The sequence below is a fragment of the Leptodactylus fuscus genome, chromosome 1 (assembly GCF_031893055.1).
Source record: "Leptodactylus fuscus isolate aLepFus1 chromosome 1, aLepFus1.hap2, whole genome shotgun sequence".
Classification (NCBI taxonomy): domain Eukaryota; kingdom Metazoa; phylum Chordata; class Amphibia; order Anura; family Leptodactylidae; genus Leptodactylus; species Leptodactylus fuscus.
The window spans coordinates 361,543,011-361,568,875 of NC_134265.1; the positions used below are offsets into that span (position 1 = coordinate 361,543,011).

The 25,865-nt window shown below is 51.7% G+C and overlaps 2 protein-coding genes across 2 annotated transcripts; one reads left to right on the top strand and one right to left on the bottom strand.

Annotated features, from left to right (window-relative positions):
- The first annotated feature begins 741 nt into the window (after positions 1–741).
- ANKRD53 (ankyrin repeat domain 53) lies at positions 742–12,857 on the top strand. The gene is made up of 5 exons (XM_075261123.1): positions 742–846; positions 1,917–2,116; positions 5,169–5,333; positions 6,648–6,768; positions 12,231–12,857. The coding sequence occupies exons 1-5, from the start codon at positions 742–744 to the stop codon at positions 12,855–12,857; spliced, it is 1,218 nt and encodes a 405-aa protein (XP_075117224.1).
- A 3,460-nt stretch (positions 12,858–16,317) lies between these two features.
- TEX261 (testis expressed 261) lies at positions 16,318–22,354 on the bottom strand. The gene is made up of 6 exons (XM_075261846.1): positions 20,906–22,354; positions 19,073–19,152; positions 18,581–18,734; positions 18,421–18,488; positions 17,036–17,138; positions 16,318–16,888 (listed from the first exon to the last, which is right to left on the bottom strand). The coding sequence occupies exons 1-6, from the start codon at positions 20,973–20,975 to the stop codon at positions 16,773–16,775; spliced, it is 591 nt and encodes a 196-aa protein (XP_075117947.1). The 5' UTR covers positions 20,976–22,354; the 3' UTR covers positions 16,318–16,772.
- Between the last annotated feature and the right edge of the window lie 3,511 nt (positions 22,355–25,865).

The following is a 25,865-nucleotide window of genomic DNA, read 5'->3' on the forward strand; positions in this document are numbered from 1 at the left end:
ATACAGCCCCCCTCCTGTTGTTCCCATAGTATACAGCCCCTTCCAGTTGTCCCCGCAGTATACAGCCCCCCCTCCAGTTTCGCCCATAGTATACAGCCCCTTCCAGTTGTCCCCGCAGTATACATCCCCCCACCAGTTGTTCCCACAGTATACAGCCCCCTCCAGTTGTCCCCGCAGTATACAGCCCCCTTCCAGTTGTCCCCGCAGTATACAGCCCCCTTCCAGTTGTCCCCGCAGTATACAGCCCCCTTCCAGTTGTCCCCGCAGTATACAGCCCCCCTCCAGTTACCCGCACTGTATAACATCCACCTCCTGACTGAATATCGTCTCCTAAGCAAACAAACAGTCATAAGATAACCAAAGCTACGTACATCGGGTATCAGCTCAACCATATTGTCCCACCCAAGAAAGTGACCACATTACATCACCACACGGTGGAAAAGAAATCCCAAAAACACAAGTGCAGATTATTTCATGCAGTCCCCCAAACAACATTAATAAAAGTTAAATACAACATTTACCGCAAAATGGTGCCAAGTAAAAAGACATTCGTCCCACAAAAAACAAGCCCGTACATATGGACATATTGAGACTCGGGCTGGTTAGGCCCATTCATCGGGAGACGGAGTGTAGAGCATCGACATCCGCCACGGAGAGTCAGCGCCAGCGTCTTGTATAATATATATCATGTATTACAGGCGCCCCGCAGGGCCCCCCCAAATCTCAGAATCCCAGGAGAACATGAATGTGCTAAGGGACCAGCTGATGGCGGCCTCTATCGGGAACGTGGACTGGTTACAGCTTTCTATGAAGATGGCGGACTCTCCGGCCAAGGCGGACAGATACGTAAGTGTCAGCTCCTCTGCCCAGAGCCGACCATTACATAATCAGGAGCCCCCGGCCCCCGCTCTCCCACCTCCAGACAATATCAAGCGCGGTGGATTGAAGGCAGCAAAGCTCAGTTAATCCGCTCCGCCCTGGTAATCCGCCGCCATCTGTCGCTGTTACATTATATGATTGGAGAGGATACGTCACGTCCCCATAGAGGATGGTCACTTAGGAGGGGATCAGGACGTAATTAAGGGTCATCTGGGTAATTTACACAATATGGAGCTCATCATTGTATTACAGGACAAGCGGACGCCGGGGAGAGGAGGATCGAGGAGCCGATCGGGGTGCAATGGGAGTGGCTTCATCAGTGGGTGTGGTTTATATATAAGAGGGTGTGGTTAAATATATTTAGAGTAGATACGGGCGAACTTCTCGAGATTCGTTCCCTTTAGGCTTCAGGACCAAGATTCGTACCCAGGGTGTAAAAAATAAAAAATCATTCCCGCTCACCTTTTGTTACCTCTTTTGGGCCTTCAGCGCTTTGTCTCCGCCTCCTCGATGATGTCTGGTGCTCGGAGGCCTGTGATTGGGCCTTAGCAGTGACATAGACACTCTGAGCGCCATGATGTCATGACCCACGTGACCAGAGGTGGCCCAATCACAGGCCTCAGCAGTGTTGCTGGGTGTATGACGTAATAGGAGAGCGCCAGACGCCATCAGGAGGCCAAAGACAGGTGAATATGAAAGGTTTTTGTTATATTTTCGTCACCTCCCCTTGGCCTCCACCTGTTATACTCTGGGGATTTAAGTATATTCCGGTCTCCTATATCAATATCAGACCCCCTAAATATAGTCACATCGACACCAGACCTTATTTTTTAGGGAGGAGCCTATTTTGGTCTTAACTTCCTATTTTAACTGTGTGGGTCTTGTTTTTTGCAGGATGAGTCGCACTCTACGCCAGTTTTCTGGTGAAGAAAGAGGATATTACGGTGTCAGGGACATCTACAATGGATAACAATGCAGATATGGAAAGCTTGGAGTAGAATCAAAATGGCTGACTTATTATTTTTTTTTAATTGCAGGGTTTTACGGTGTTGCACATGGCAGCCATACACGGCCGTCTCCAATGCCTAAAACTATTGCTGGAAGACTATGGCATGGATGTCAATGTGGCCAGTGTGTACGGATGGAGAGCGCTGCACCTGGTGATGAATCAGAAGAGCGGTGGCCGGGCAGTGCAATGTCTGCGGTATCTGCTGCAGCAAGGAGCCGACGTGAACGTGTGAGACACCAAATAGACAGGAGTACAAGGATGGAATGGAGACTCCGACTGCAGGATGGATGATGAGGTTCTGCAGCAGCTGAGGAGTATAGGATGAGGTTCTGCAGCAGCTGAGGTGTATATGATGAGGCTCTGCAGCAGCTGTGGTGTATATGATGAGGTTCTGCAGCAGCTGAGGTGTATATGATGAGGTTCTGCAGTAGCTGAGGTGTATATGATGAGGTTCTGCAGCAGCTGGGGTGTATATGATGAGGTTCTGCAGCAGCTGAGGTGTATATGATGAGGTTCTGCAGCAGCTGGGGTGTATATGATGAGGTTCTGCAGCAGCTGAGGTGTATATGATGAGGTTCTGCAGCAGCTGTGGTATATGATGAGGTTCTGCAGCAGCTGAGGTGTATATGATGAGGTTCTGCAGTAGCTGTGGTGTATATGATGAGGTTCTGCAGTAGCTGAGGTGTATATGATGAGGTTCTGCAGTAGCTGAGGTGTATATGATGAGGTTCTGCAGCAGCTGTGGTGTATATGATGAGGTTCTGCAGTAGCTGAGGTATATGATGAGGTTCTGCAGCAGCTGGGGTGTATATGATGAGGTTCTGCAGTAGCTGAGGTATATGATGAGGTTCTGCAGCAGCTGAGGTGTATATGATGAGGTTCTGCAGTAGCTGAGGTATATGATGAGGTTCTGCAGCAGCTGGGGTGTATATGATGAGGTTCTGCAGCAGTTGAGGTGTATGATGAGGTTCTGCAGCAGCTGAGGTGTATATGATGAGGTTCTGCAGTAGCTGAGGTGTATATGATGAGGTTCTGCAGCAGCTGGGGTGTATATGATGAGGTTCTGCAGCAGCTGAGGTGTATATGATGAGGTTCTGCAGCAGCTGGGGTGTATATGATGAGGTTCTGCAGTAGCTGAGGTATATGATGAGGTTCTGCAGCAGCTGAGGTGTATATGATGAGGTTCTGCAGCAGCTGAGGTGTATATGATGAGGTTCTGCAGCAGCTGAGGTGTATATGATGAGGTTCTGCAGTAGCTGTGGTGTATATGATGAGGTTCTGCAGCAGCTGAGGTGTATATGATGAGGTTCTGCAGTAGCTGTGGTGTATATGATGAGGTTCTGCAGTAGCTGTGGTGTATATGATGAGGTTCTGCAGCAGCAGAGGTGTATATGATGAGGTTCTTCAGTAGCTGAGGTGTATATGATGAGGTTCTGCAGCAGTTGAGGTGTATATGATGAGGTTCTGCAGCAGCAGAGGTGTATATGATGAGGTTCTTCAGTAGCTGAGGTGTATATGATGAGGTTCTGCAGCAGTTGAGGTGTATGATGAGGTTCTGCAGCAGCTGAGGTGTATATGATGAGGTTCTGCAGCAGCTGAGGTGTATATGATGAAGTTCTGCAGCAGCTGAGGTGTATATGATGAGGTTCTGCAGTAGCTGGGGTGTATATGATGAGGTTCTGCAGTAGCTGGGGTGTATATGATGAGGTTCTGCAGTAGCTGGGGTGTATATGATGAGGTTCTGCAGTAGCTGGGGTGTATATGATGAGGTTCTGCAGTAGCTGAGGTATATGATGAGGTTCTGCAGCAGCAGAGGTGTATATGATGAGGTTCTGCAGTAGCTGGGGTGTATATGATGAGGTTCTGCAGTAGCTGAGGTGTATATGATGAGGTTCTGCAGTAGCTGGGGTGTATATGATGAGGTTCTGCAGCAGCTGAGGTGTATATGATGAGGTTCTGCAGCAGCTGGGGTGTATATGATGAGGTTCTGCAGCAGCTGAGGTGTATATGATGAGGTTCTGCAGCAGCTGAGGTGTATATGATGAAGTTCTGCAGCAGCTGAGGTGTATATGATGAGGTTCTGCAGCAGCTGTGGTGTATATGATGAGGTTCTGCAGTAGCTGGGGTGTATATGATGAGGTTCTGCAGTAGCTGAGGTATATGATGAGGTTCTGCAGCAGCTGAGGTGTATATGATGAAGTTCTGCAGCAGCTGAGGTGTATATGATGAAGTTCTGCAGCAGCTGAGGTGTATATGATGAAGTTCTGCAGTAGCTGAGGTATATGATGAGGTTCTGCAGCAGCTGAGGTGTATATGATGAGGTTCTGCAGTAGCTGGGGTGTATATGATGAGGTTCTGCAGTAGCTGGGGTGTATATGATGAGGTTCTGCAGCAGCTGAGGTGTGTATGATGAGGTTCTGCAGCAGCTGAGGTGTATATGATGAGGTTCTGCAGTAGCTGGGGTGTATATGATGAGGTTCTGCAGTAGCTGGGGTGTATATGATGAAGTTCTGCAGCAGCTGAGGTGTATATGATGAAGTTCTGCAGTAGCTGTGGTGTATATGATGAGGTTCTGCAGTAGCTGAGGTGTATATGATGAGGTTCTGCAGTAGCTGGGGTGTATATGATGAGGTTCTGCAGCAGCTGCGGTGTATATGATGAGGTTCTGCAGTAGCTGGGGTGTATATGATGAGGTTCTGCAGTAGCTGAGGTGTATATGATGAGGTTCTGCAGCAGCTGAGGTGTATATGATGAGGTTCTGCAGTAGCTGGGGTGTATATGATGAGGTTCTGCAGCAGCTGGGGTGTATATGATGAGGTTCTGCAGCAGCTGGGGTGTATATTATGAGGTTCTGCAGTAGCTGGGGTGTATATGATGAGGTTCTGCAGTAGCTGGGGTGTATATGATGAGGTTCTGCAGTAGCTGGGGTGTATATGATGAGGTTCTGCAGCAGCTGGGGTGTATATGATGAGGTTCTGCAGCAGCTGAGGTGTATATGATGAGGTTCTGCAGTAGCTGGGGTGTATATGATGAGGTTCTGCAGCAGCTGGGGTGTATATGATGAGGTTCTGCAGGTTATATGTGGAGGATGAGGTTTCTGATATTGCAGCTTCCTTGGGGTTGGCCACTGATTTCTCAGTGATTCTCCTTCAGCTCTGCTATTACTGTATACCTATGGATATTACTGCTCAGGAGTCTGGGAAAGCTGGGTCACCGGCCTCCAGGGGTTGGCTTGGCCCCTCCCCCTCTGTGTACATGTCCATTCTCTGCGTGTATTTAGGAGGAGCACGGACCTCACCACCCCCCTGCACCGGGCCGCCAGTGAGGGTCTGGACCACTGTATAGCAGAGCTGGTGAACGCCGGAGCCGATGTCCACGCCAAGGACTCAGAGGGGCGCACAGCCATGGACCTGTGCCACGTCTGGTGCCACCGATCTGCCGCCAGGTCAGTGATGGGGCAGCGTGACGTCCACATAGGAGGAGCTGCAGACCGTGGTCACATGGAGAAGCTTTTAGAACATTACAGTCTTGTGGTTCTCTAAGACTAACACAAGATGCTTAGATACGCCGGACAATATCATACATGACAGGATTGGATACACCGGACAATATCATACATGACATGATTAGATACGCCGGAGAATATTATACATGACAGGATTAGATACGCCGGACAATATCATACATGACAGGATTAGATACACCGCACAGTAGCATACATGACAGGATTGGATACACCGGACAATATCATACATGACAGGATTAGATACGCCGGACAATATCATACATGACAGGATTAGATACGCCGGACAATATCATACATGACAGGATTAGATACGCCGGACAATATCATACATGACAGGATTAGATACACCGCACAGTAGCATACACGACAGGATTGGATACGCCGGACAATATCATACATGACAGGATTAGATACGTCGGACAATATCATACATGACAGGATTAGATACGCCGGACAATATCATACATGACAGGATTAGATACACCGCACAGTAGCATACACGACAGGATTGGATACGCCGGACAATATCATACACGACAGGATTAGATACGTCAGACAATATCATACATGACAGGATTAGATACGCCGGACAATATCATACATGACAGGATTAGATACACCGCACAGTAGCATACACGACAGGATTGGATACGCCGGACAATATCATACACGACAGGATTAGATACGTCGGACAATATCATACATGACAGGATTAGATACGCCGGACAATATCATACATGACAGGATTAGATACACCGCACAGTAGCATACATGACAGGATTAGATACACCAGACAATATCATACATGACAGGATTAGATACTACAGACAATATCATACATGACAGGATTAGATACTACAGACAATATCATACATGACAGGATTAGATACTACAGACAATATCATACATGACAGGATTAGATACGCCGGACAATATCATACATGCCAGGATTAGATACGCCGGACAATATCATACATGCCAGGATTAGATACGCCGGACAATATCATACATGACAGGATTAGATACGCCGGACAATATCATACATGACAGGATTAGATACGCCGGACGTTATCATACATGACAGGATTAGATACACCGGGCAATATCATATTTGTATCTAACACCAGACTGTATGATCCTGATAGAATAAGACACAGTAACTGGGGAATTACTGAACGGTATTCACATTGGTCCTCCAGTATTCCTCCATGATGGCCGTCCTTCTCCTTGTAGGTTCCTCCGCAGTGCTATGTGGAAGAAAGACAAGGAAGACTACACAAGGGGAATAAGGAAGATGGAGAAAATTAGGAGAGACATCGAGGGGAGAGAAGAAGACGTCTCAACAAAGATGGAGGTGAGATTGTGGTAGACTGGACGGAGAGGAAGAGCTGCAGTGCCCAGCCATACTAACCAAGCCAGGTCCTACATACACATCCTGACCTACACCGACCGGGCCATACATACACATCCTGACCTACACCGACCGGGCCACACATACACATCCTGACCCACACCGACCGGGCCACACATACACATCCTGACCTACACCGACCGGGCCACACATACACATCCTGACCCACACCGACCGGGCCACACATACACATCCTGACCTACACCGACCGGGCCACACATACACATCCTGACCTACACCGACCGGGCCACACATACACATCCTGACCCACACCGACCGGGCCACACATACACATCCTGACCCACACCGACCGGGCCACACATACACATCCTGACCCACACCGACCGGGCCACACATACACATCCTGACCTACACCGACCGGGCCACACATCCACATCCTGACCCACACCGACCGGGCCACACATACACATCCTGACCCACACCGACCGGGCCACACATACACATCCTGACCCACACCGACCGGGCCACACATACACATCCTGACCCACACCGACCGGGCCACACATACACATCCTGACCCACACCGACCGGGCCACACATACACATCCTGACCCACACCGACCGGGCCACACATATGCATCCTGACCCACACCGACCGGGCCACACAAACGCATCCTGACCTACACCGACCGGGCCAAACATACACATCCTGATCTACACCGACCGGGCCATACATACACATCCTGATCTCTAGCAACCGGGCCATACATACACATCCTGATCTACACCGACCGGGCCACACATACACATCCTGACCTACACCGACCGGGCCACACATACGCATCCTGACCCACACCGACCGGGCCACACATACGCATCCTGACCCACACCGACCGGGCCATACATACGCATCCTGACCCACACCGACCGGGCCATACATACGCATCCTGACCTACACCGACCGGGCCATACATACGCATCCTGACCTACACCGACCGGGCCATACATACGCATCCTGACCCACACCGACCGGGCCATACATACACATCCTGACCTACACCGACCGGGCCATACATACACATCCTACCTACACCGACCGGGCCACACATACGCATCCTGACCCACACCGACCGGGCCACACATACGCATCCTGACCCACACCGACCGGGCCACACATACGCATCCTGACCCACACCGACCGGGCCACACATACGCATCCTGACCCACACCGACCGGGCCACACATACGCATCCTGACCCACACCGACCGGGCCACACATACGCATCCTGACCCACACCGACCGGGCCACACATACGCATCCTGACCCACACCGACCGGGCCACACATACGCATCCTGACCCACACCGACCGGGCCACACATACGCATCCTGACCTACACCGACCGGGCCATACACACGCATCCTGACCTACACCGACCGGGCCACACATACACATCCTGACCCACACCGACCGGGCCATACACACGCATCCTGATCTACACCGACCGGGCCATACATACGCATCCTGATCTACACCGACCGGGCCATACATACGCATCCTGATCTCTAGCAACCGGGCCATACATACACATCCTGATCTACACCGACCGGGCCATACATACACATCCTGATCTACACCGACCGGGCCATACATACACATCCTGACCTACACCGACCGGGCCATACATACACATCCTGATCTACACCGACCGGGCCGTACATACACATCCTGATCTACACCGACCGGGCCGTACATACACATCCTGATCTACACCGACCGGGCCGTACATACACATCCTGACTTACACCGACCGGGCCGTACATACACATCCTGACCCACACCGACCGGGCCGTACATACGCATCCTGATCTACACCGACCGGGCCGTACATACGCATCCTGATCTACACCGACCGGGCCGTACATACGCATCCTGACCTACACCGACCGGGCCGTACATACACATCCTGATCTACACCGACCGGGCCGTACATACACATCCTGATCTACACCGACCGGGCCGTACATACACATCCTGACTTACACCGACCGGGCCGTACATACACATCCTGACCTACACCGACCGGGCCGTACATACACATCCTGATCTCTAGCAACCGGGCCATACATACACATCCTGATCTACACCGACCGGGCCATACATACACATCCTGACCTACACCGACCGGGCCGTACATACACATCCTGATCTCTAGCAACCGGGCCATACATCCACATCCTGACCTACACCGACCGGGCCATACATACACATCCTGATCTACACCGACCGGGCCATACATACACATCCTGACCTACACCGACCGGGCCAAACATACACATCCTGATCTACACCGACCGGGCCATACATACACATCCTGATCTCTAGCAACCGGGCCATACATACACATCCTGATCTACACCGACCGGGCCATACATACACATCCTGACCTACACCGACCGGGCCATACATACGCATCCTGATCTACACCGACCGGGCCATACATACACATCCTGATCTACACCGACCGGGCCATACATACACATCCTGATCTCTAGCAACCGGGCCATACATACACATCCTGATGTACACCGACTGGGCCATACATACACATCCTGATCTACACTGACCGGGCCATACATACACATCCTGACCTACACCGACCGGGCCTTACATACACATCCTGACCTACACCGACCGGGCCATACATACGCATCCTGATCTACACCGACCGGGCCATACATACGCATCCTGATCTCTAGCAACCGGGCCATACATACACATCCTGATCTACACCGACCGGGCCATACATACACATCCTGATCTACACCGACCGGGCCATACATACACATCCTGACCTACACCGACCGGGCCATACATACACATCCTGATCTACACCGACCGGGCCATACATACACATCCTGACCTACACCGACCGGGCCATACATACACTTCCTGATCTACACCGACCGGGCCGTACATACACATCCTGATCTACACCGACCGGGCCGTACATACACATCCTGATCTACACCGACCGGGCCGTACATACACATCCTGACCTACACCGACCGGGCCGTACATACACATCCTGATCTACACCGACCGGGCCGTACATACACATCCTGATCTACACCGACCGGGCCGTACATACACATCCTGACTTACACCGACCGGGCCGTACATACACATCCTGACCTACACCGACCGGGCCGTACATACACATCCTGATCTCTAGCAACCGGGCCATACATACACATCCTGATCTACACCGACCGGGCCATACATACACATCCTGACCTACACCGACCGGGCCGTACATACACATCCTGATCTCTAGCAACCGGGCCATACATCCACATCCTGACCTACACCGACCGGGCCATACATACACATCCTGATCTACACCGACCGGGCCATACATACACATCCTGACCTACACCGACCGGGCCATACATACACATCCTGATCTCTAGCAACCGGGCCATACATACACATCCTGATCTACACCGACCGGGCCATACATACACATCCTGACCTACACCGACCGGGCCATACATACGCATCCTGATCTACACCGACCGGGCCATACATACACATCCTGATCTACACCGACCGGGAAAAAACATACACATCCTGATCTCTAGCAACCGGGCCATACATACACATCCTGATCTACACCGACCGGGCCATACATACACATCCTGATCTACACTGACCGGGCCATACTTACGTATCCTGACCTACACCGACCGGGCCTTACATACACATCCTGACCTACACCGACCGGGCCATACATACACATCCTGACCTACACCGACCGGGCCGTACATACACATCCTGATCTCTAGCAACCGGGCCATACATACACATCCTGACCTACACCGACCGGGCCATACATACACATCCTGACCCACACCGACCGGGCCATACATACACATCCTGACCCACACCGACCGGGCCATACATACACATCCTGACCCACACCGACCGGGCCATACATACACATCCTGACCCACACCGACCGGGCCATACATACACATCCTGACCCACACCGACCGGGCCATACATACACATCCTGACCCACACCGACCGGGCCATACATACACATCCTGACCCACACCGACCGGGCCATACATACACATCCTGACCCACACCGACCGGGCCATACATACACATCCTGACCCACACCGACCGGGCCATACATACACATCCTGACCCACACCGACCGGGCCGTACATACACATCCTGACTTATACCGACCGGGCCGTACATACACATCCTGATCTACACCGACCGGGCCATACATACACATCCTGATCTACACCGACCGGGCCGTACATACACATCCTGACTTACACCGACCGGGCCGTACATACACATCCTGACCCACACCGACCGGGCCGTACATACACATCCTGACCCACACCGACCGGGCCGTACATACACATCCTGACCCACACCGACCGGGCCGTACATACACATCCTGACCTACACCGACCGGGCCGTACATCCACATCCTGACCTACACCGACCGGGCCGTACATACACATCCTGACCCACACCGACCGGGCCGTACATACGCGTCCTGACCTACACCGACCGGGCCGTACATACGCGTCCTGACCTACACCGACAGGGCCGTACATACGCGTCCTGACCTACACCGACCGGGCCGTACATACGCATCCTGATCTCTAGCAACCGGGCCATACATACACATCCTGATCTACACCGACCGGGCCATACATACACATCCTGACCTACACCGACCGGGCCATACATACGCATCCTGATCTACACCGACCGGGCCATACATACGCATCCTGACCTACACCGACCGGGCCATACATACACATCCTGACCTACACTGACCGGGCCATACACACGCATCCTGATTACACCGACCGGGCCATACATACGCATCCTGATTACACCGACCGGGCCATACATACACATCCTGACCTACACTGACCGGGCCATACACACGCATCCTGATTACACCGACCGGGCCATACATACACATCCCGAGCCACAAGAGCAGGTCCTTATCAATGCCAATCAGGTCTTACAATCATGTCTCAATCAATACGGTTTGGTCCGAATGTTCACGTCCTCATTAATACCGACCAGGCTGTATGTTCATGTCAATTCCTCTCCGTGGGTCTCATTCAATAAAGAATCTGTTTCAGGGTGTCATGTGCAACCCCCAAGTGGGGAGGAGAAAAATACAGAACCCATATACATTGTCTGGCACCGCCTTATTCCCCTGTACCCAACACTTGTATATTATGTCTGCATTAGCAGAAAGATTGTAAACCAATCAATTGCTGGACTATCAACGTGCTTCTGTCTAATGCTTATGGCCACCTTAAAGGGGTTGTCCAGGGGTATACTAATCTGTCCATTCCTCATCATTGCAGTAACCTCCTCCTTTTCTTCAGCAGACTCCATCTTGCGATTCCACAAAAACAGAAAAATCGAACAAAATTTACCTGAAAATGGAAACTTCTCCAAAGTCTAAACCAACCGATCGGTGTATGGACCCAAGATACAACCAAGGAGCCAACGGCACGATGGAAAAAGCAGGAACTGAAAAAGACGTAAGAATGGCCAAAGCGAGAGGGAAGCAAGCAAGCGATGGCCGGACGTCTCCACCTAGGAAGTCTTCATGGAATGTGAGCACCAACCTACAGAGGCCACCAACCTTACATATTAACCGGGTGCCGACACCCTGGCAGGGAACTTACACAGAAGAGGTTACCAAAAAAGACCTCAGCTCTAATGTCCTACTCACTAAAGACGGACATGGACAACTGCAAATCCAGACCTTACGAGGTCAAGTCTTCTCTGCCCCAAACCTGCCATATGAAGTCATAGAGAGGAGCCTGTTCCCTAAGAGAGGTCCTCAGGACAGGATCCAGACGCCCAAAAGTTTCAGGGCCACTCATGTTTTTGATGTACCGAGAAAGCAACAACCCGCCGAGTCCCAGAGGCCAGAATCGGAGGTCTCTTTCCACCTAAGGAGGAATCTCCACTCAAAATTCAGTCACATAGGGAGTCCGCACAACTGATGGTGGGTCTACTGTAAACAAATATGGCGGATCTAAACTTTCATACCCTCTGTACCAGAGATGAGAAGGAGTGATCACCTTTATGAAAGGGACCGGCCAGAGTATATGGACAATTGGGAAATAATCCAATTACTGAGTAATCTTCTGCTGATGAGGGAAGATCTACAACCCCGGGCGATGTGTCACAGCAGAAGCGAGGACGGGTAATGGCTATAGACACCTCGGACATAGAAAAATGATTTGTATGTATTTTGGTCATCAAGGTTGATGCGGCAGTCTCCATTCCTTCCAGACCCCTTTAACATGGAAAGAACTAATTGCTCTAAGTTTTATACTTTTTGCATGTGGCCATGGTGGTAACGTGCGGTCTGCATGTGCAGGATACAGCTTTATTCCTAATCTCTGCTTCTACAGTCTGGGAGTCTCTTTCTGCGCCGGCAGACACTGATGCTGAGGATCCCTAGACATCCCCCTTGCACTGGTGGCTGATGTGGGTGTTCTCCTTACTCTATACACAGTCTATACTTCGTACAATAGAGTCTGCGAGCTCTTCTTCCTCACTTTCTGTTTGATTCAGACCTTCTACAGTCCAGTTTTCAATGCTGACAGACACTGATGCTGGGGAATATGGTTGATATAGGTGTTCTCCTTTCTCTATGCAGATGTCATCTCTGTCACACCCCATTTACAATTGATATAATATAGTCTATATGATCTGCCCTCCTTGAAGACTTGGGTGAAGTTCCTGCTATACGCCGATGACCTCCTACTCCTGGCCGCCACCGAGAAAGACCTCCAAGAAAGCCTGTCAGTGCTGGAAAAATTCAGCACCACATGGGCCCTACCCATCAACCAGAAGAAGACCAAAGTCATGGTATTTCAGAAGAAGGGCCACAATAAAGCCTCCACCACCTCACAATTCACACTGAACGGCTCCACACTGGAGAAAACCAACAACTACACCTACCTGGGGCTGGAGCTCAGCCAATCAGGAAGCTTCAAAGCAGCAATAGAAACCCTGAAAGCAAAAGCCTGCAGAACCTTCTACGCCATCAGAAGACAACTGTACCACCTCAAACCACCGGTGAGGGTCTGGCTGAAGATATTTGACACAGTCATCTCCCCGATCCTTCTCTATGGCAGTGAGGTTTGGGGCCCAGCCACCTACCCAGACCAGTCAAAGTGGGATTCCAGCCCAACAGAGAACTTCCACCTGGAGTTCTGCAAATACCTGCTCCATGTCCATCGCAACACCACCAACATGGCCTGCAGGGCAGAGCTAGGCAGACCCCCCCTATGGCTCACCATACAGAAGAGGGCGCTAGCTTTCCAGGCACACATCCAGGTGAGCAAGCCCGACTCCTACCACCACCAAGCATGGCTAAGCCACCTGAGCAAACCAGACATTCACCAACCAAACAGCAGCCAACCACCAAACCAAAAACACCAACAGATGATAACCAAGGCCGAAATAAAGGCGACCACAGAGGCAAACAGAGAGCGGTACATTGAAGAATGGAGAAACGAAATAAATAACTCCAAGAAACTCACCGTGTACCAATCCCTACAAAGGGACTACACCATGGCCACCTACCTGGAGAGAATACGCCACCCCAAGCACAGACAGACCCTGAGCCGATACAGACTGAGCGCCCACAACCTAGAGATAGAGACGGGGCGATACAGGCAGACGTACAAGCCACGGGAGAAGAGACTGTGCCAGCACTGTGACCAGGGGGTCCTAGAAGACGAGACCCACTTCCTGCAACACTGCACCAAATACTCAGCTGTGAGGGCCGTCTACTACCAAAGACTCTCTGCCCACATCCCAGACTGGGAGAAGAGGAAACTCTACATCCTACTGTGAGAAGAAGAGGCCACTGTGGAGATCGCTGCCCAATACGTGTCCAGCTGTCACCAAACAAGAGGAAGATGAGACTCCACGGACTGTTATACCCCAAATCACGCGCCCCACCCCCACCCCATATAGCGGCCACCAACTAAGAGGAAGATGAGACTCCACGTACTGTTATACCCCAAACACCCATCCCACCTCCCCATACCCACCACTCACCCCCCGACTCCAACTCCTCCCCCCCCCCCACTTTACTAGCTTTGGCAATGCCAAATATCTATTCGGACGTGCCAATAAAGCTTGTTAGATTTGATAGCGGAGAGATCTGAGGGGGAAGACGGAGAGATGGGAGGGGAAAAGCAGAGAGATCTGAGGGGGAGGGTGGAGGTATGGGGGGGGCAGAGAGATAGGATGGGAGGGCGGAGAGTTGGCGAGGGGGGGGGGACAGAGAGCCAATATTAATTGTGGGTAAAACTGAGGTGAAAAGGTTAAAAGTTGACCTACAGCTTAGTCTGTAAGAAGATCACTCTCCAGTGAATCCATCCTGGGCAATCACTGCCTTTAATTCCATCGTCAATCTGCTGCATGTAAAGCCGTCATCTATGTAATGGAGCAATTGTGTCCGTTTTGCTTCTTGTGATTAAGCCGTTCAGACTTCCAGAGAGAATACAGAAAAAGCGGCACAAATATCATCTGCAATAGACGACGGGGGAATGAAAGTCGCCTGTAATATCGGAGCATTAGATTATAAGATCTCTGTCCCCGGGGCGGGCGCACTGGATATACTAGAGGGAGTGCTCGTCTATGTAGGATCAGAAGGAGGAAGGCATGGACGCCATGATTTCCTACCATGGCTGCGGCAGCGGAATAGACTTATACCTATACACAGTAAACTTAAGGCCTGACCCCCGCCCCCTCTGGACCCTTGGTCTACCCACTTAGACTGACTGTATTGCTCTATAATGGGAGGACATTTTATACACAGCCATCTCTAGAGTCACTGTCCCTTTAAGGCACAGTGACCATACCCCTCCCAGATATACAGGGAGCAATCTGTGCAATCACAGCCACCACTGCAGGACAGCGGTGGTGGCCATAATCAATAGGAACCAGATAAACACAGAATCCCCGGGGCTTTTTACCTTCTTAGGCATTCCCTGAAATATTGTGACATAGAAGGGAATATACCTTACACTCCTTCCCTACTGATGTTCCCTATTCCAGAAACAGCGTCTCCCGTCCTCTGATAAAGCCGGACCTGGACCAACCAATTTAAAGGGATTTTTATGTGAGTTGCATATCGATGACGTATCCTTAGGACAGGCCATCAACCTGTGATCAGTGACGTTCCGACACCGCCCCCCCACAGACAAGTTGAAAAGACTGTGGCCTCTTCCTTCTGCCGATGAAGTCACGTTCATCAGTCATGTAGTACAGCAGCGGCTCAGTCCCATTCAAGTGACCGGGGCTGAGCCACTACAGTATGTAGGGTGAAGGGGCTGCAGCGCTGAACTGAATGCTATGGCCTCTTCGTCCGGTGATGTGACCATCTGATAATCCAGAACCCCCGCATTTGTCCCGCCGCGGCCCATCTAACACCAGCCGTTACTAGTAAGAAATAGTGATTTTATTTCACAGGAACAGCACCGGGCAAGTGCAGAAAATTCACAAAGACTTCAGTCCTATCAGACGCCATGCTGAAAACACAAATGTGACACTTCTCGGATATTGGCAGGGTGAAGAATGAACTAAGACCAGAGCGTGTGTGGGGGGAGGGGCGCATCTATTGGCACTAAGGTATTAAAAACCGTCGCTAGGACCTTCTCGTCCCTCCGCCGATTGTCCTTCTAATAAGACTCTAATAAAGTTCAACCAAGAGATATAGTCGCCGACTGGTGGGAGGGGTCAGGCTTCCAGGCCATTCGTCCATCCGTCCCCACCGCAGACAATGCCGCCGCCCTCCTCTGTCAGTGGCCTCTGCCGTCTGCTCGCTCCGTTGTGCGCTTCAGCATGGCGGCCTCACACCGGTTGTCGGCACCACCGTCCGACAACTGCCGAGCTCAATACATCTTCTGCCGGCTGGGAAGGATGGCCTCCTTGACGAAGGAGAAGATGACCAGGATTCCGGAGCGCTTCCCCCTCTTACCCTTGGTGAAGTAGTTGGATACCACGTCATCTGCCGAAACAAAAGAATTAGGTTTGGGAGGAGCGGAGGCTCAGACACCAAGATGGCTGAACCCTACAAAGATGTGGCCCCTTCAACCTCAGGAGGGCCCCACTGAGCACAAAAAGATGCCTTATATTAAATCTTATGAGCTCTTACCTCCGTGCGGTACTGTAGACGGCAACACGTTCTCCCCGGCCGACAGCGACACAAAGAAAGCGAAAGGGATAAGCCAGAGGCAGAAGGTGAAGTAGGCCAAAACCTGCACGGACAGAAAGGGCGAGGTCAGAGCGGATGTGCACCCCCGGCCCGGTGACGCATCACATAGAACAGGGGTAGGGAACCTTTGGCTCTCCAGCTGCTGTGAAACTACAACTCCCAGCATGCTCCATTCACTTCCATGGGAGTTCCCAGAACAGCAGAGCCAGTATGCATGCTGGGAGTTGTAGTTTTGCAACAGCTGGAGAGCCATACGTTCCCTACCCCTGACATAGAAGATTCTCCAAGTGCCAAGGCCTGAGGCTGCACTACTGACACATCCCCCCCCTCCTGATTTCGGTCCCATCTTACACCCGAATTTCACCACGTCCGGGATTTTCCTTCTTTGCACCGTGAGGTGATGTGGACAGGAGGGGGCGCCAGCCGGTGACCGCCGGCCTGGACTTCGCACCAATTATTGCAATCAGTGTCCTTGACAGATTAGTGTTAAATCTGCAGCTGAGCTTTATGTGTCTGGAGCAAGAGGATTGTGCCCAATCCCCGGCAGATCCTCATCTGGCCCTCAGAGTTATTACACGGCCTCTGAGCAAAGTTGTACAGCGCTGCGGAATATGTTGGCGCGATAGAAATAAAATGTATAATTATATTATTAAAGTGTCAGCGCTCACTGCACTTTTACCATTCTATTCGTAAACTAGAAAGATTAGGATGAACAAAGCTCAAAGCTCGAGGAAGATAAAGAGTGCTGCGGAGCGGCTGTGGAGGGGGATGGGAACATAAGGAGACCGCACCTTTAAGATTCATAATCCTTAAAGGGGGTTGACCAGCAGTTTTTTTCCTATTCTTAGGAAAGTTGATAAACACCCGATTGTGGGGACAGACTGCCGACCCCTGCACGGATCAGCCAATCTGTGTACTATGCAGTATACAGAGCTCCATACACTGTATACCGCAGCTCGCTCTCATTGGCATCATCAGGTATACAGTGTACGGCACCCTCAGCTTCCAACTCTGTATACTACAGGGCTCGGACACCCCCAAACTGACACCCCCACCTGGTCTATCCTGGATATGGATAACTCTATAAAGGGAGATTTCCAGTTCCCTTGTGAACATGGCGGTAAACTCCATTCACTTCTATGGGACAGAGATATACCGTCATATACAGTCCCATAGGCAGTGAATGGAGTGGTCCGCGGTGTTCTCAGGGGTCCCTGCGCTCCCTTATCCAATGGATTCGAAATAAGTGTCTACTAGGACAATCCCTTTAAGGCTTGCGCTATATAAAGCAGGAGTGAGCGCTATCTGGCGGTGTAACCACTTACCTCCGAGAACGGGTAATATTCTTCTGCAAAGTACTGGAACGCCAAGTAATGGTTCAGCACCACCAGGACTGTCAGGAGAGACCAGAACATGAAGCGTTACCTATACATCATCCTGGAGCCACCACCGGGGGGCGCCGTCCGGTCACATCACAGCACTTACCGCAAGACAGGATGAAGTTTGGAGATGTCAGCATGATAAAGGGGAACGTCTGCAAGAGCCCGAAGTACACGACATTGGTGAAGAGCCCCACGCCGATCATAACAATGGGGAACTTCTCAAACAAGTAGAGGCCGACGAGCACCGCGGTGGAGAACTGCAAAACAAGCGGCGACACGTGACACCCTAGGACACAAACACTGACCGCCATAGTGGTGTCTGACACCTTGTACGGATAATCCAGCTGCGCTAGATGGCGGTATAAAGAACAATACAAAGAAATGTTGGGAGATTTCAGCTCTGGAGCACGATACAGGCCAGGAGAAGAGAGTGCACCCCCTGGCCTAAGGAGCAGAGGCTGCGTCTCCCCGGTCTACGTGACAGTCTTCAGACCCTTGTGAGCTGCAGGAGGCGTCCGGGAGCTGAAGGTGACCACGACCTGACATTTAGCTGCAGCTGACTCGGCCATTCCCGGGCCGCCTATGTCACACTCACCCAGATCATGTACTTGATGATCCTGCTGGTGGCCACCGTGTATTCTTCTATCAGCTCTGCCAGGTAGTAGAGGCCGGCCGCTGCAAACACAAGAGCCACACGTCAGCCATGACTTACAATACACAGAAGGAGACAGAGAAGGTGACACCAAATACTGTGTATAGGTCTATAGTACAGTGTGGCCAGAAGCTCACCATTACTAGCCACTATAGGACTTCTACTCTGCGCTCTCTCTTATTCTCACTTCTTCCCGAGTTGGCGGGTGCAGGCTATATACAAAGTAAGCAGAGGAGAATCTGCTCCGTAACCCTCTAGTCCTCCCCGGTGGGTGCTGAGCATCTTCTATGAGGTCTCCCAGAATCTGACGATATCCCTGAACAGCCTGCACGGGTCCATGTAAGACGCCAGACAGGAGAAAGTACTTGGGGTGAGATAGAAACTTCCTATTTCTCTCCAGCATCCTCTGTCCATCTCCTTCCTCACATCCCTCCTCCCTCCATAGACTTCTATGTAATCTGACACATTTCAGTTCATCTTCCTCCAGTTACATGGATTCAGCAAATACTTTGAGGTTTGGTAGTTTCTGAGATCTACAACAGTTTGCCAAGAGTCCGGGCCGAGGACCATTTATATTGGGTTTTATAGGCCGGAGGTTGGACGTGGCCACGGTTTGCATCCAATTCGTTTTAGGTTGCCAGACCATGGACCTTGTTGTGTCCGTAGGGGGCACTGTGTTAGATCAGGAACGCACATGCATAATGCAGACCATACATTGGATAGGTTTCTCAGCCCAAGCCCAGTCTGAAGCCAGGAATCCAGTGCTCACTGGGGGTCCCGGCTCCTCAAGGTCGGGTCCACATTGCCTCGTGTGTAAGAATCTCCTTGACTAGTCCAGCGGTGGTCTCCATCATAGACCCCCCCCCCACCCTAAGGAGCTCCCGAGTCTCCTCAGAAGGTTGTCAGTGTCACAGACCAGCTTGTTGGCATAGCCGTGACCTATGGCGGTCTATGGAGAGTTAATACCGCCACATGGAAGTAGTACGGTACAGGTGGAGAGAAGTAAACGGATGGGAACCGTCGTCCATAGTGTGAGCTCATCAGCCGCTCGCCCCGATGACCTCATCAGCCACTCGCCCCGATGACATCATCACACACCAGGCTCATCCATGGGGACGGAGGAAATACCTGGAGTAACTTAGACTGGATGTATCTGGTGCGTTCAGAAGCAGCGGTGGGGACATCAATAGTTATACAAGTAGGGGGCGCTACAGCAAAGCAACGCAAACCTCCTTCATAGTAACTCCAAGGACAGACAAGACTTCTGACAACTGCGCCGATACATTGTAACAAATAGAACAGGCGTGTACTGATGTGTATACAGGAGTATATAGATGTGTAGGGGGGGGGGGCTGTGAAGTGCAGAACATGAATAAACTTTATTTATACAAAAGCAAAAACTGCTGTAGATGTATCTAAGCAGACTGTGATGACATGCAGTATCCAAGCTGAGCTCTGCCGCTGTCTCTCATCTCCCTGGGAGGAAGACATGGGGTATCTAAGCTGAGCTCTGCCACCAGCCGTATCTCATCTCTCAGGTGATATGTGGTATCTAAGCTGAGCTCTGACGCTGTATCTCATCTTCTGCCATGATAACATGGGGTATCTAAGCTGAGCTCTGACGCTGTATCTCATCTTCTGCCATGATAACATGGGGTATCTAAGCTGAGCTCAGTCGCGGTATTTTATCTATCAGATGATGAGCTGGGGTATCTAAGCTAATCACTTCTGCTGTATCTCATCTCCCAGGCAATGACATGCTCACACATTACTCACCTATGGCCAGAGTGACAAAGGCCACCTGTATGAGCAGGGAGAGCCAGCTGAGCACGTAGATGAACCACATCGTCCCGGCCGTGCCGATCCTGCGCTATATACCCCGCACTGGGAAATTACTGCACGAATGAGGCCCAGAGCCCCCTCCTGCCTCCTTATCACGGGGCAGCCCCTGATCTCTGTACCCCCCTCTGCCCTGTAAATAGGTAACCCTTTATTTCTGCCTATCACTGGGAAGCCCCTGATCTCTACTCCCTCCTGAGTCCCTGTCACTGGCAGCCCCTGATCTCTGTCCCTCTTCCTGTCACTGGCAGCCCCTGATCTCCGCCCCTCTTCCTGTCACTGGCAGCCCCTGATCTCTACTCCCTCCTGAGTCCCTGTCACTGGCAGCCCCTGATCTCTGCCCTTCTTTCACCTTCCTGTCACTGGCAGCCCCTGATCTCTGCCCTTCTTTCACCTTCCTGTCACTGGCAGCCCCTGATCTCTGTCCCACTTCCTGTCACTGGCAGCCCCTGATCTCTGCCCCTCTTCCTGTCACTGGCAGCCCCTGATCTCTGCCCCTCTTCCTGTCACTGGCAGCCCCTGATCTCTGTCCCACTTCCTGTCACTGGCAGCCCCTGATCTCTGCCCCTCTTCCTGTCACTGGCAGCCCCTGATCTCTGCCCCTCTTCCTGTCACTGGCAGCCCCTGATCTCTGCCCCTCTTCCTGTCACTGGCAGCCCCTGATCTCTGTCCCTCTTCCTGTCACTGGCAGCCCCTGATCTCTGTCCCTCTTCCTGTCACTGGCAGCCCCTGATCTCTGTCCCTCTTCCTGTCACTGGCAGCCCCTGATCTCTGCCCCTCTTCCTGTCACTGGCAGCCCCTGATCTCTGTCCCACTTCCTGTCACTGGCAGCCCCTGATCTCTGCCCCTCTTCCTGTCACTGGCAGCCCCTGATCTCTGCCCCTCTTCCTGTCACTGGCAGCCCCTGATCTCTGTCCCACTTCCTGTCACTGGCAGCCCCTGATCTCTGCCCCTCTTCCTGTCACTGGCAGCCCCTGATCTCTGCCCCTCTTCCTGTCACTGGCAGCCCCTGATCTCTGCCCCTCTTCCTGTCACTGGCAGCCCCTGATCTCTGCCCCTCTTCCTGTCACTGGCAGCCCCTGATCTCTGTCCCTCTTCCTGTCACTGGCAGCCCCTGATCTCTGTCCCACTTCCTGTCACTGGCAGCCCCTGATCTCTGCCCTTCTTTCACCTTCCTGTCACTGGCAGCCCCTGATCTCTGCCGCCTTTCCTATCAGTGTACAAGCCTCAGACTCTGCAGCCAGTATGTGACCTCCGCCTCTCGTTCCCCATGCGTCTCCCTCTCTCTCCCCTCCAGGCTCCCTTCAGTTTCCCTCCCGGTGCTTCTTCCTCCAGTAATCCAGCTGGACGCCGGAGACTCCCCCAGGAACCAAAGAGGAAGGCAGTGAGGGCACTTCCGGTGTACGTGCCGCTACTACCATAGAGATGATATGTAGAACGTCACGGCTTAGGAGTCTCACTGCGCCATGATTGATAAGGGCAGAGCTAGCGAATAAAGCGCAGGCGGTGCCCGTACTTGGAGGCTTCGCTTGTAACACGAGCTGTGATTGGCCAGCTTATAGCAGGCTGAGTATGGAAAGAGAGCTGCCATTGGTGGGCTTGTTACCATAACAGCGGTAGCTTGCCAACTAGGCAAAGCTTTCATCAGCCCGAGCCCTCGTGTGTTAACCCCTGCGAGTAACCGGGGGAGGAAGAAGAAGAAGAAAGTCACAGAAAAGAGCCCAAAATAATAAAAAATACTGACAGAAAGTAATAAAAATGTTCTAAATTTTTTTAAATAAAATAATAAAATTTTTCGAAAAACACTGAAATAATTTAATAAAAATATTTTTAAATTTCATTTTAATAATTTAATAAAAAAAATACTGAATACTGAAATACAATTCGAAAATGAATGTAGCGTACATGGAAGTGAGGCGTGCACATACAATATATATATATATATATGGGGGACGCTCCCTTCCCTATACCCCCCACAGATGGCTTTGACCTACTGTATACCGCCATATAGTGACTTCTATAACCAGGCCTATGGACAGACGACAGACCAGCACAACTAATTATCCTTCTGTCCAGTATCATTGCAGTTTCCCTCTTTGCAGCGGGCTCAGTGGTCATGGCGGTCAGTAATATTAGCGTCACTTCGCCCCCACAATCTACTTTCCTTCTTTTCCTCCCCAGTAGCCTCCAGTGGCGCCCCCTTCTCCCCTCTCTCAGCACATTGCTGTGCCATCATACAGATGAGACATGAAGCATACCTACAGCAGCCTAAAGCATACCTCCCAACCGTCCCGATTTCCGCGGGACATTCACGATTTGGGTGACATGTCCCGCGGTCCCGGTTGGAGGGAGGTATGTCCCGATTTCAACTCAGATCTGCGTCCAGAGGACGCAGATCTGAGTTGAACACATACGAGGCTGAAGCAAGGATCTGACAAAGGTCAGCTCCTCGCTTCGCCGCTGCCGCCGGCTACTGGCTTGTAGACGCGATGTGATGACGTCACATCGCGTCTACAACTGTGCGCCAGTGAGAGAGAGAGAGGCGCGGAAAGGGGGGGAACGAAGGAGAAGGTAAGTTTAATGTGGAGGTGGAACGTGAATCTGGGGGCAGATGAAGGAGAGGACGGTATGACTCTGGGGGCAGAGATGTGAGGACATGAATCTGGGGGCAGAGATGTGGAGACATGAATCTGGGGGCAGAGATGGAGGGGACATGAATCTGGGGGCAGAGATGGAGGGACATGAATCTGGGGGCAGACATGGAGGGACATGAATCTGGGGGCAGAGATGGAGGGTACATGAATATGGGGGCAGAGATGGAAGAGGGACATGAAACTGGGGGCAGAGATGGAGGGGACATGAATCTGGGGGCAGAGATGGAGGGGACATGAATCTGGGGGCAGAGATGGAGGGTACATGAATATGGGGGCAGAGATGGAGGGACATGAATCTGGGGGCAGAGATGGAGGGTACATGAATATGGGGGCAGAGATGGAGGGACATGAATCTGGGGGCAGAGATGAAGGGACATGAATCTGGAGGCAGAGATGGGGGGACATGAATCTGGGGGCAGAGATGGAGGGGACATGAATCTGGGGGCAGAGATGTGGAGACATGAATCTGGGGACAGAGATGGAGGGGACATGAATCTGGGGTCAGAGATGGAGGGACATGAATCTGGGGGCAGAGATGGAGGGTACATGAATATGGGGGCAGAGATGGAGGGACATGAATCTGGGGGCAGAGATGAAGGGACATGAATCTGGGGGCAGAGATGGGGGGACATGAATCTGGGGGCAGAGATGGAGGGTACATGAATATGGGGGCAGAGATGGAGGGACATGAATCTGGGGGCAGAGATGAAGGGACATGAATCTGGAGGCAGAGATGGGGGGACATGAATCTGGGGGCAGAGATGGAGGGGACATGAATCTGGGGGCAGAGATGTGGAGACATGAATCTGGGGACAGAGATGGAGGGGACATGAATCTGGGGGCAGAGATGGAGGGACATGAATCTGGGGGCAGAGATGGAGGGACATGAATCTGGGGGCAGAGATGGAGGGGACATGAATATGGGGGCAGAGATGGAGGGGACATGAATCTGGGGGCAGAGATGAAGGGACATGAATCTGGGGGCAGAGATGTGGGGACATGAATCTGGAGGAATAGATGGGCTGACATGAATCTGGGGGCAGAAATGCGGGGACATGAATCTGGGGGCAGAGATGGAGGGGACATGAATCTGGGGGCAGAGATGTGGGGACATGAATCTGGAGGAAGAGATGGGGGGACATGAATCTGGGGGCAGAAATGCGGGGACATGAATCTGGGGGCAGAGATGAAGGGGACATGAATCTGGGGGCAGAGATGGAGGGGACATGAAACTGGGGGCAGAGATGGAGGGAAATGAATCTGGGGACAGAGAAGGAGGGGACATGAATCTGGGGGCAGAGATGTGGGGACATGAATCTGGGGGCAAAGATGGAGGGGACATGAAACTGGGGGCAGAGATGGAGGGGACATGAAACTGGGGGCAGAGATAGAGGGAAATGAATCTGGGGGGTAGAGATGGAGGGGATATGAATCGGGGCAGAGATGGAGGGACATGAATCTGGGGGCAGAAATGCGGGGACATGAATCTGGGGGCAGAGATGGAGGGGACATGAATCTGGGGGCAGAAATGCGGGGACATGAATCTGGGGGCAGAGATGGAGGGACATGAATCTGGGGGCAGAAATGCGGGGACATGAATCTGGGGGCAGAGATGGAGGGACATGAATCTGGGGGCAGAAATGCGGGGACATGAATCTGGGGGCAGAGATGGGGGGACATGAATCTGGGGCAGAGATGGGGGGACATGAATCTGGGGGCAGAGATAGAGGGGACATGAATCTGGGGGCAGAGATGGAGGGGACATGAATCTGGGGGAAGAGATAGGGGGACATGAAACTGGGGGCAGAGGAAGGGTGTATATGAAACTAGGGGAGAGATAGAAGGGGGACATATAATTTACGGGTGACTGTAGGAGGATTATACTGTGTGCAGGCACATGAAAAATTAATGAGAATAGGCGGAGTCAACACAAAATTGGGCGGGGCTAAATTTACCGCGGCGCGCTACACCGCGCCGCACATTTTCTCCCTCTTTTGGTTCTTCAAAAGTTGGGAGGTATGGCCTAAAGTCCAGCCCCAGTGCACGCACCTAGCCCCCGCATACTGCCCCCTGCACCCTCAGGGGCCATATAATTGATATATTACTTGCAATTTTTTTTTAATAAACAAACTAAATGCTGCTCTCCTAACTCCTGCTATTCTGCTCCATTGTGTCCTATGCTGGTAGCCCTGGGACTTGTAGTACTTCAGTGTTCCAGTCTGTACATATTTTTACTTTTGTAC

What these genes read in the sequence shown, in the direction of transcription:
- TEX261 (XM_075261846.1), bottom strand. Translation starts at nt 20,975, where the DNA reads ATGTGGTTCATCTACGTGCTCAGCTGGCTCTCCCTGCTCATACAGGTG. An exon ending in TCATCAAGTACATGATCTGG is followed by an intron (nt 18,735 to 19,072) that starts GTGAGTGTGACA and finishes CTTGTTTTGCAG; the next exon opens with TTCTCCACCGCGGTGCTCGT. An exon ending in AATATTACCCGTTCTCGGAG is followed by an intron (nt 17,139 to 18,420) that starts GTAAGTGGTTAC and finishes CTGTCCGTGCAG; the next exon opens with GTTTTGGCCTACTTCACCTT.
- ANKRD53 (XM_075261123.1), top strand. Translation starts at nt 742, where the DNA reads ATGAATGTGCTAAGGGACCAGCTGATGGCGGCCTCTATCGGGAACGTG. An exon ending in CGGCCAAGGCGGACAGATAC is followed by an intron (nt 847 to 1,916) that starts GTAAGTGTCAGC and finishes TTTTAATTGCAG; the next exon opens with GGTTTTACGGTGTTGCACAT. An exon ending in TGCCACCGATCTGCCGCCAG is followed by an intron (nt 5,334 to 6,647) that starts GTCAGTGATGGG and finishes TTCTCCTTGTAG; the next exon opens with GTTCCTCCGCAGTGCTATGT.